General features: G+C 45.2%; 1 protein-coding gene and 1 non-coding gene across 2 annotated transcripts in view; both read right to left on the bottom strand.

The window, feature by feature from the left end:
• Positions 1 to 11023, bottom strand: part of Trrap (transformation/transcription domain associated protein) — a 96176-nt gene extending 85153 nt beyond the window's left edge. Inside the window, 5 exon segments of the mRNA XM_035443159.1 lie at positions 1383 to 1487; positions 2354 to 2464; positions 7453 to 7502; positions 7873 to 8033; positions 10874 to 11023. Of these exon segments, the coding sequence (XP_035299050.1) occupies positions 1383 to 1487; positions 2354 to 2464; positions 7453 to 7502; positions 7873 to 7972 (366 nt within the window). The 5' untranslated portion in view covers positions 7973 to 8033; positions 10874 to 11023.
• On the bottom strand, positions 4338 to 4473 carry LOC113835476. Its single transcript, XR_003485041.1, has one exon. It is a non-coding gene; the product is annotated as a small nucleolar RNA SNORA70 (small nucleolar RNA).
• Positions 11024 to 12097: the final 1074 nt, after the last annotated feature.

The following is a 12097-nucleotide window of genomic DNA, read 5'->3' as shown; positions in this document are numbered from 1 at the left end:
CACAAGCCTGAATTGATGCTTTAATGGCTAAATGACATCCTGCCTAAAACAAAAAACAAAAAGTGGCTCACTGCTTAGAAATACAGGTTGCACATTCCTGATGCAAAAGCCCAAAACCTGAACTACTCTGAAAATTTTTTGAGCATTTGACAAGATAACACAACTAGGAAAATCTATGCTTGACTTCATGTAATGGGTTTAAGTCAAAACAAACACAGATGCTACAAAAAATATTTCATAAAATTGTCTTCAAGCTATCTGCAGAAGGGGCCAATGATATGTGCCAATGATATTTTAACAAACTTCACATTCAGGTTCTGACTGTATGCCTAAAATGCCCTGTACATTTTAGGTACATGCAAATGTTCTAAAACTCAGAAAGAAAATAAGAATTCCCAACATTTCCATTTCCAAGTATCTGGGGTAAGGTGTGCTCAACCCATGCTGCCAAAAGCACCCACTATGGACTGTCCCAGGTACTAAATGCAAGCCAATGAGGGAGGGACCAGCCACTTTCTACCCTCCAGGTCAGGGAGCCTCAGAGATATTATGCAGTGTGGCCAGTGTGGTCAGCTACGAATGGCAGAGCTGAGATAAGAACCCAAGACTGTCTCCTAAGAAAGCTTATCTTCTCAAAGGCCTGAGGCACAATGGGATTCTAAACACGTCAAGACAGGAGAAAGCAAAAAGATTAACAAACACAACCACCCAGGAATCTAAGGTCTTTCTGAACATGGTGGTGCATGCCTTTAATCCCAACCACCTGGAGACAGAGGCAGGCCAACCTGGTCTACTTGGCAAGTTCCAGGCAGGCCAGTGTTACATAGTAAGACCTTGTCTCAATAAGAAAAAAGGGTAGGTGTGTTGGCATATACTTTCAATCCTAGCACTCAGGAGGCAGAGGCTGGTAAAATTTCTGAGTTCAAGGCCAGCCTGGTCTATATAAGGAGTTCCAGGTCTACCTGGGCCACATTGTGAGACCTTGTCTAAAAAAAAAAGGAAAGAAACAGCTGGGCGTTGGTGGCGCACGCCTTTAATCCCAGCACTCAGGAGGTAGAGGCAGGCAGATCTCTGTGAGTTTAAGGCCAGCCTGGTCTCCAGAGCGAGTGCCAGAGTAGGCTCCAAAGCTACACAGAGAAAACCATGTCTCAAAAAAAAAAAAAAAAAGGAAAGAAACAAAACAAACAAAAGTCTTCAATTAAGTAGTCTGTCTTTTTTAATTAGACAAAGCAGGAAAAAAAGAGACATTAAGAAAAATGTCACTCATTTAATCAGATCTTTAGTGAGGCATAGACGACTACTACTGCATTTATCGTAAAAAAAAAAAAAAATCATGAAATGTTTTAAACATGGCAATGGAAATGCATTTTCTCAGAGATTACCTCTAAAAATCGAAACATCACGGACAGAACATTTTTCGTATGAGGACGAAGATGCTCATTGGTCGGTATCCTGTGAAGTATTTCAAGTACTAACTTCCGAAGTTGCTGACAAGAAAACACAAATGTAAAACACACGGAAAGTTCCAAGCTCACTGTTTAACCTTACATATACATCTCATGACTGGCTATAGCCAGAAGCAGCAACCATCATCTAAGAGGGATCTGGCCTTAGGAAGAGACCTGCAAATTATTCACATGTAACCCACAGTATGTGTACAAATCATCTCCAGTGGCTACAGAACCACATTACATAACAAATAAACTCCACTGTGCTTTTTACACCCTCACCAGTACTCCCAGCACAAGACACACTGTGAGAATAGAGTAGAATGAAACCCAAGAGCAAACACATTCTCTTAAGAGGAAAGAGAAGGGGCCGGAGAGATGACTCAATGGTTAAGAGCACTTCCTACTCTTGCTGAGGACAGGAGTTTAGTTCTAGCACCTGTCGGGTGACTCACAACCACCTGTAACTCCAGTTCCAAAGGACCCAAAGCACACTTCTGACTTCTAAGGAACCCTGAATTCATGGTGCTCATGCACACAGACACAATAACGAAACACATCTTTTGTGCTAGAGATTGTTTAATGGTTAAGAACACTAGCTGCTCTTCCAGAGAACCTGGGTTCTATTCCCAGGACACACACAGTGGCTCACAACCATCTGTAACTCCAGTTCTAGGGAATGCAGTACCATCTTCTGGCCTCCACAGGCACCAGGCATGCTTGTGATGTATAAATATATATGCAGGCAAAACACCCATAAACTTTTTTTTCAGTCTTAATTGGAAAACAAACAAACAAACAAAAACCTTGAAAGAGAAAGGAGAATGCAGAGAACAGTAACAAATTTGAGGGTTCCCTGTATAGTCAACTCCATTTTTATTTCCCTACTACTATGAACAGATTACCTGGGCTGGCTTCTCCTGAAGAAACTGGACTTCTCCATCTTGAAGAAATGTAAGAAATCGAGGGATGATATGTTCCAGGAATGTAGAATACTGAGGAGATGATGTGACATTCTAGGTGGCAATTAAAAATAAAAGACATAGAAAGTTATGTGCTTATTTTCATTTTAAATTCATGTAACAATCCCAAAAGAAAACAAAGTATATGTATTTCTTTTTAAATTTATGCTTGCACCCACATGAGTTTTTATGTGCACCACATGCATTCAAGTTTCCAAGGAGGCCCCAAGAAGTCAATAAATCCCTTGGAACTAGAGTTACAAGCCACTGTGAGCTGGAACCAAACCCAGGTCCTCTGCAAGAGCTGTAAATACTATTAACCACTGTAACATGGAAGCACTTCCAGACCTGACAGTAATTTCCAATGCTTTCAGATGCTTCTGAGATAACTTCATGTTAAAATAAAAGAAGATCTGAATTGTAACAAAGAAAATTAAGTACCAAAATTTAGTGTTAAAATTGGATATGGTAGGGGTAGCAGAGATGGCTCCCAAGTTTCCTTCTGCCTTTCTCTTTCTATGGGACCTGAGTTTGGTTCCCAGCACCCACGGCAGGTAGATCACAACTGCCTATAACTCCAGCTTGAAGTTGCATCCTCCTCTGGATTCCACAGGGATCCACATACATGTGGTACACACACACACACACACACACACACACACACACACACACACACACACACACACACACACACACACACGACATGCCAAGTTAGATACACAACTCAACCCTCAACCGTCAAGCATTTGCCTAGTAGGCCTGAGGTTCTGGGTTCAATTCCCAGCACCACACCCACAGTTGCTTGCATTCTTCCCATAGTCACCACAGCACAATTCATAAGAGCCAAGAAATTGGAGCAATGGAAGTGTCCATCAAATAATGACTGGTTCAAGAAAATATCTGTAACCTAGCACAAGAATAGGCAGGAGACCAGGAGTTATAGGCTATTATTTGCTACAAGGCCAGACACTGTCTTGGGGATGGGGGGGGTATCATTTTGGTCTTCACTCAAAGAAACACCCACACACATGAAATAAATTATCTTTTTAAAACAGTAATATATTAGCCATGAATGGTAGTAAAACCCTTTAATCCCAGGACTGGAGAAGCACAGGCAAGTATATCTCTAACTTTCAGGCCAGCCCCCTCTATATACTGAGTTATACACCAGCCAGAGCTGCAGAATAAGAGACTGTCAAAAAAGACAAAACTTTTAAAGCAGCCATTATAAAGCCAATACATACCACATAACAATGGGCCACACATGACAGTGGTCCTGTAAAATCCTAAAGGAGCCCCCCCAAAAGTCCTATCTATCACCTGGTGGTGTCATAGGCATCAAGGGCAAGCATGTGTCTTTGTGGCGGTGGGATGTCAGCAAGTCCGTGATGCCTCTCAGAGAAAAGTACAGTACATGCAATTATGTGCAATGCTTAAAGCCCAAGAGCAAACAACTGCACTGTGGTTTCTGTATTAACTCCATTATGCTTTCTTAGCTGCTTCTTTTCTTTTTAAAGACATGCTAGATATGAGATTCATTACTACACATGACTTGATGGGGTGTGGACAGTGGAAGCCCTCAGAAATGCAGGCCCTGCCATTTGTCCAGGCAACAACTGTGGATCTATCTGAGCCAACAGCTCTGGGACAAGTCACTGTATCTTCAAGTTCACCTGCATTAAGCATTGTGAAGCCCCACTTCTTTGAGGTATGGGCCTTCTGTTGGTCAGAAAACTAAAGCTTGACTCTACACAAGGCCTCATTCACATGTTTCTTATTTTTCAGTTTGGGGCAGATGAACATAATAACCTGAGCAGCATGAACTATAGCCACTGTGCCCTGGGGCTTCCCCAAGGCACTATGCATGTCTTCCTGGAGCCAAGGCTGGGGACACCACTTAAACCGGAGACATGAGTATCTGCAAGAAAACTGCCTTGAAAGTCCCTCAGGACAACCCATATAAGTAGCAAGTGGCCTACACTCCCAAGGAGGTGGCTGTTTGCAACCCCTGCAACTCCATGTCCCCACCAGGAAAGGAACTGGGTCTGCTCAATTGTCTACAGACTTTTTCGGTTTTTTTGAGACAGAGTTTCATGGATGTTGCCCTACTGGGATAAATAGGCAAACGTCACCAAATTTGTCATCATTTGAATGTATGTGTGTTTAAATGTCACTGTCAGACAGTTTGCTGGGTTACACACACTGGCGGCAGCCACATATATTTTATTTACTACATTTTGATCATATTAAGAGGCAGTCTGGTGAGACAGCTCAGCAGGCAAAGGTACTAGCCACTGAACAGCACCTTCCAGGGAACCACACAGTAAGAGAGAACCAACTCCTTGAGGCTGTCCTCTAGCCTCTACACATGTGCCATGGCATCAATGTCTATGCATACACTTGCACGTGCACACACAGGTACAACAGTAATTTTTTTTAACAGGCTATGTTGACTACAGTAATTTTTTTAACAGGCTATGTTGACTAACTGACCTATCCCATCTATGTCTATAAGTATATTCAATGATGCTCAAATAACAAAACTGCCAAATGACACAATTCTCAGAATGTATCCCAGTCATCAAATGTCTGGTTGTTCAAGGGTGGGCTGGGGGTGGGGGAGGAGGGATGGGGGTGAAGGGAGGGAGAGGGAGAAGGGACTTACATGTGAAACAAGCTTGTTCCCTAACTAGAACTAATAAATAAATTTTAAAAAAAAATGTCTGGTTGTTCAAAAAGTGAAACCAAAAGAAAAAGACAATGTGGGGCTGGAGAGATGGCTCAGCGGTTAAGAGCACTGCCTGCTCTTCCAAAGGTCCTGAGTTCAATTCCCAGCAACCACATGGTGGCTCACAACCATCTGTAATGAGATTTGGTGCCGAACACTGTACACATAATAAACAAATCTTTAAAAAAAAGAAAAAGAAAAAGACAATGTGTGAACAAATAAATGGGGAGGATGCAGAGAAATGACATCTAAAGAACACAGTGGAAAAACCTAGAACTAAAAGTAAAGTGTCGGCCGGGCGTTGGTGGTGCATGCCTTTAATCCCAGCACTCAGGAGGCAGAGGCAGGTGGATCTCTGTGAGTTCGAGACCAGCCTGGTCTACAAGAGCTAGTTCCAGGCCAGCCTCCAAAGCCACAGAGAAACCCTGTCTCAAAAAAACCAAAAACAACAACAACAACAACAAAAAAGTAAAGTGTCTTTAAAAACATAGGAAACAAAATAAGCCAAAAATAAAAAAGTTTAGAGATGATAGTATCCTTAAAGATAGATCAAGAAAGAGCATGAGAAATAGCTCAGCCCTAAAGAGACCTTACCATTTTATATTTTTTTGAGAAAGGGTTTCTGTCACTAATAGCCTTGGTTGTCCTGGAACTCTAGACCAGACTGGCCTTGAACTCACAGAGATCCACCTGTGTCTGCCTCTCTAGTGCTGGGATTAAAGGGGTGTGCCACCACTACCCAGTGAGAGTTTACTATTCTTGCAGGGAACCTGGATTGACTTTCTTACACGGCTTCTCACAAGCACCTTTAACTCCAGGGACTGACATCTTCTGGGCCCCCCACACACTGCATGCATGTGGGACTCATGCACACACCTGGGCATTCATACAGACACACATAAAACGAAAGATCTTTGTTGTTTTTAAAATCAATATTTTTGCAGTGTAAAAACAAATCAAAGACCAACTGCAGACAGAGTCTAGGAGGTCTGTGGGACAATATAAAATCGTACAAATACAAAAAACTAAGAAGGGAGCAATAGAGACACATCTTAGGTACTAAAATGCCAGGGAGCCCATCATGTCAGATGAGCAATCACCTGAACATAACGAATCACAACATAAGCTTGAATGCATTCAAGTGAAAACATAAGAGAGCCCTCCTTTAAAAAAAAAAAAAAAATGCTACAGCACAGCAACCAAAAAAAAGCCAACATTCCTAAACACACATTGAGACTGCCACCAGGAAGATGAGCAATATTCCGAACAGTTTCAAATTCCTGTTTTGAAATACCATCAGTTGCACTGACTCTTCAGGGAATGACAAATGGTTCAGAGGGTAAAGACGCCTATCGTCAAGCCTAAGGAAGAACCCACATGGTAGAAGGCAAGTTGTTCTCTGAGTTCTACATGTACATCACAGCATGTATGTGCCCAAACACACACACACACACACACACACACACACACAGAGTAAGTAAATGTTTAGGGGAGGAAAACTTCCTTCTAAACACTTTCACACTATATCCCAGGCTGATACAGAGCTGTTCATACAGCCCAGGCTGGCACTGAATAATTACTGCCAATCCTCCTGTTTCAGCTTTCCCACTGCTGGAATTACAGGAGTATGCTATCATGGGCTAGCCTTTGTTATCAGTGACCTCTCAGTCAATAATAAAAAAAAAAAAAAAAAAAAAAACAGTCTGACAGGGCGGAACAGATGGTTCAGCAGTGGAAGTGCTTGCCACATAAGTCTGAAGACCTGAGTTAATACCTAGAGCCTACAAAAAGGTGAAGATGGAAGGAGAAAACCATTTCCCAAGGCTGTCTTGTGACATTCACATGTGCACTGCAGCACTTCTGTCCACCACCCCCCCCCCATACCAAGTAACATTGACTAAATAGAACTTTAGAAAGACTGACAAAAGGGCTGGCAAGATGACTCAACAGGTCAAGCTGTCACTCAAATCCGCAAGCTTGACGACAACCCAAGTTTGATACCCAGAACCCATGTAAAGACAGGAGAGAACTACTCCACAATGGCTGTCCCCTGACCTCCTTATAAACACTGGTGGCATGTGCACCCACACAGACAATAATAATAATAAATAACACATTTTTTAAATATTGAAGCAAAGAAAACTGCAGGGCCATCAAAATGGCCAGAGTTCAATCCCTAGGCCCACATGATGGAAAAGAACAGAGTCCCCTAGACTGCCCCATGACCAGCACATGGCACTGTAGCATGTACAGGCAAATACACAGACACAAAATAATTAAAAAGAAAAAAAAAAGCAAAGCATAAAACTCATACCTCAAAGTTTTCACTAACTTCCTGCATCATTTTCAACTTCGTTTCATCAGCTGTAAATGACAAAAACCAAACCATCAGGTCATTGAAACTGCCTTAAGGAGGCTTAAAAAAAAAAAAAAAAATCACTGAATTAAAGAGAAGCAATCAGATCTTATCAGTTTGACTGTCACAGCCTAGAAGATGGCACATGGCTAGGTCCCTACCACCAGTCACACACACTCATCCTCACAGACTCACGTGTGCATGCACAAACAAGGATACAGACACACATACAGGCACTCGCACACACACACTTGTGCCTCTCTGGGGCTCCAGCAGTATTGCTCATCATTTTGCTTCTCCACAAGGTAGAAAGGGGAAAACCAAGGACAAGCATTAAGGCTGTTATTTATCCCAATGTGTCAAAAAGGATCGACTCACGTGTATTTACATCTGTGAGAGCTGCCACAAACTGAAGGTATTTCTTCATCAGAGTGGTTTGGTCAACCACCGTGGCCCCCTGGGTTGCAACAAACGCCATCTTTCTTCTGAGTTTGTTTCTTTCTCAAGATTAAAGTACCAAGTCCATGGGTTCACCCAACCTGTGCAAAGAAACATCCCATTAGCAGCTTTCAAGGACATGAGTTTATAATCTGTAAAAGACTTTACCCAAGTTCCTTCTAAAATTACTTTCATCCATTTATTCTCTGGGGGAGACCCAGATGTGTGGAGGTCAGAGGAATTGCACAGAAGTCCAGGGACTAGAACTCAGGCCACCAGGGGTTGTGCCACAAATCTTTACCTGCTGAGCCATCTCACTTCCCCTCCCCTAAATGAGTTTACAGTAATCCAGATTATAACACTGTTCTATGTAGGTTGTTCCAATATGAAGTTTACCCAAATCCATTGTTTAAACCTTTTTTTTTTTTTTTTTTAACATGGAAGCTTTTCTCTCCCGTTATCCTTCTTTCCCCAAGCCAGGGGTTGACAAACACTTTGTATAAAGAGCTGTAGAGAATAAAGGGAGAGCTAGGGCTGGGACTCAGGGAGAGAGGGTTGCCTAGCATGTTTATGAAGCCCTAGGTCTGACCCCCCAGCAATTCATAAAGCAGAGGTTGTAATACCAACACTTGAGAGGTACAGAGAAGAGCCTGAGATACATGAGACCCTATCTCCAAATAGGTTTGTGTGTATGTGTGTTGGGGTGGAGGTGGGGGGTGGGGTAAGCCAGACGGTAAATATTCTCGTCTTTGTAGCTATGCAATGTCTATTATAGTGACCCAGTTCTTCTTTATTCAGCAAGGAGTCACAAGTGTATAAATGATTGACAATAGCTGTATCCAATAAAACTATTTGTGAATGCTGAAGTGTGAATTCTATATGATTTGGCCTCATCATGAAACATTATTCTTCAACACACACACATACACCAACACTTTTAAAAATATAAAAACAGCTGGGCATGTTGGCAAACACTTTTAATCTCAGCACTCAGGAGATGGGCCACCCTGGTCTACATAGTGAGTTCCAAGCCAGCCAGGGCTACATAAGACCCTGTCTCAAAAGAAAATACACACATGGTGGTGGAGCCCTTGTCCTGGGTTTTATCGCTAACATTTTGTAAATAATTAAATAAATAAGTAAACCATTTTCCTAAGCATTACCCCCAAGCCCAGGAAGCTGTGGATTTTATCTACACCTGAGGCACAAAACACACTCAGAGAATGCTGTTGCTGCTTCTTTTTAGATACTCTATTTACTTATTGGGGGTCAAGGGAGGTGTGTGCAACACTGCACAGGCAGAGGTCAAGGAACAACTTGTAGAAGTTCCTTCCTTCTGTCCACCATGCAGGTCTCAGGGATTGAACTCGGGTCATCTGGCTTGGCAGCAAGCACTTTTACCCAAAGAGCCATCATACTGGCCCCAAAGAATGCTTTAAGAGTATACCTCAACTCAGTAAGTTGGAAACAGGCTATTGACCCCTAGCTCATAATGTAAAGGTGCTGCTGGCTGCCAAGCCTGGAGAACTGGCTTCATACCTGTGATCCACAGGGTGGAAGGACTGATTCCCACAGTGATCCTCTAACTTCCACATGCATGCTCAACACACAAACACAAACAAATAAACTAATGTTAAAAATAAACAAATAAATAAGAATGGCTGAGTGTGGGGGTGCACACCTTTAATCCTAGGACTCAGGGAGTTCCAGAACAGCCAGGCTTACATTATATCAGAGACCCTGTTTGTAAGGAGAAAATGAAAGTCCTAAGCTAAAGATACTAATCAGCCTTGCTACTGTGACTTGGCTAAACTCCTGCCTTTTCATATCACAATCCCTCTTCCGAACACTGGAAGGCCCTCACACTCAGGGCCACAGCCTTCTTAAGAACAGAGAAGCCCTAGTCCTGCCCAAACTTTTTATCTAACTTTTCTACTGTGGAGTGTCGTGTAGCTCGGGTAGGAGGAGCTGGCTGAGGAAGGGATGGCCTTGATTCTTGATCCTCCACCACCCCAGGTTTAGGAGGTTCCGGGGATTGGAACCCAGGATCTTTGGGGATCCTAGGGACTCTCTATCCTCTGAGCTGTAGACCCAACATCTCCGCAGACTTTTTGCCACACTTACTCCCCTTTTTATACGCCGCTCATTACCTGTGGCATTTCCAAACCCACCCCTACCCCCTAGCCTCCCAGCGGCCCGGCCTAAGACCCTGGGCTAAGACCCTGACATCAGGGGAAGACACTATTTCGCCTGGGGATTCCGGAAGGAGATTCTGAACTTTCCGGGACGCTACAGGCTCAGGCCTGGATGCCCACGAGCCCACGGAGTCCCCACCCAGGTAAGGAAAAGGCAAACGGCCCCCCAGTCCGCGGTCCTCCGTCAGGTCCGCCCCGCCCACGACGCTCGACTGGCTTGACACCGTGCCGCCAGGCCGCCAGGGGGCGCTGCAGCCACCACTACCTTCACTCTCAGCGTCTGGCCCGGAGAGCCAGGTGCCTGCGTGGAGGCCCGCAGATGCCAGGATGGCTTTAGTAGGGCGCCGCAGCCCCCGCGACTCCTCACTTAATCCCTTCCCGTCGCAAACGGCCTTCGGGTTCCCTCCTTTTGTCGCCGGTCCTTCCCGGGACTCTCAGCGACCGCCCCCCAGCAGGCCGCTGAGCTACGGCAAGCGCCGAGGGCCAATCCCCGCGGCCGCTAGAGCTGCGCGTCCCGCCGTCCGCTCCAGCGCAGACAGGCACCACGGAGAACTAAACCCTGCAGTGGGGGCAGATCCAGCCACAGAGGGCTCCCGTGGGGCCTAAAGGAGCTCGCCCATGCCGGGACAGCCTTCTCCGCCCCTCTATGAAGGCGTCGCGCTGCACCGACCTCTCCCCAACACCTGACACACGCACACGCGCGCGTGCATCTCCCGGGGTCGTTCGCCCGCCCTCCCCGTGCTTACCGGGATCTGCAAGCTGGCCTCTCGTATCCGACCCGGAGGACCTGAGAACTCTCGCTGCCGACGCCGCTGCTGCTCCGCGCTCAGTCCCGCCCCTACTTAAAGCCGTGGCGTCCGCCCACCGAGATCTAAGCCTGGGTGTACCGCCCCCAAGTGGGTGCGGCCTGGGCGGGTGGCGGGGCAGGGAGGGGCGGCTGCCGCTTGAGTGGGCGAGCTGTCCTTTTAAATCGTCGCCTTGGGGTGACCTAGCTGCGGATTACCCAGGCTTGAGGGACTGTGGGCTGTTGCAGCTTCTAGATTCGTGATTCCTGAGTCCCTCGCAGGGGCCAGGTTGAAGGGTGATGGACACCCGAAACACCTATCCAGTTGGTCCGCAGTTAGACTGTGTGTATGAGTGTGGCCTTCAGGGCTGGACTTCCCTTCTCTGAGATGTCTTTTTTTTTCTCCTCTTCCTGCAATGCTGGGTGTTGAACTTAGGGCCTCATACACTAGGCCGAAGCTCTACTCCTGGTCTGTATTCTCAGTTGCCTAAGGGGCTTCAAGTTCGTGCAAGCAGGAAAAGGCAAGGAAGGCTTTGGGAAGGTTGTAGATAGACTGACACCCTGTTAGCTTGTCATGCAGCTAGGTCACCCCGAGACAACCACATTTGTCTTGCTTGTAGTTGATGCCCTCCATCCAAAACAAAAATTAGAAGTAGACAGGCCTGGAGCCAGGCCAAAGCAATGAAGAAACATAGTGGAGGGAAGGGGAAAATGAATCCTGTGATATCCAGATGAGGGAGCACAAGCTGGTGACGAGGCCTTTCTTTGCAAGGGCAGAGAACTGTCAATTCTCCATTACCGAGTGGGTTCTGAGATAGCCACTGACAGTGGAGAGAACTCGGTAACCATAGTTACCCAGTTTTGATGACCAGCGTAAATTATGGCCTAAACCCCACTACCTCCGGTCTCCTTATATTTTCATCCTGTAACTTCCGCTGCCTACTCTGAAACCTCCAACCATCAGGTCTTTGTGTTCTGATCCTAAATTGATACATTTTTGCACTTGGTAATGAACAGAGCTTGCTGTGCCGGCAAAAATAACCTCCTGAGTTAAGATGGCCTTTTGAAAACATGCTCCGTTATTTGTCTGTTGTTGCCACAAAAGAACTAGCTGTAGCCAAAACCCTGGCAATGTGGGAAATTGTTTCTAATAACATTTTCCCCTCCCTCTTGCAGGAAATTGTTT

Source organism: Cricetulus griseus, chromosome 4 (genome assembly GCF_003668045.3).
Source record: "Cricetulus griseus strain 17A/GY chromosome 4, alternate assembly CriGri-PICRH-1.0, whole genome shotgun sequence".
Lineage (NCBI taxonomy): Eukaryota > Metazoa > Chordata > Mammalia > Rodentia > Cricetidae > Cricetulus > Cricetulus griseus.
This window is presented reverse-complemented; position numbering and strand designations above follow the sequence as displayed.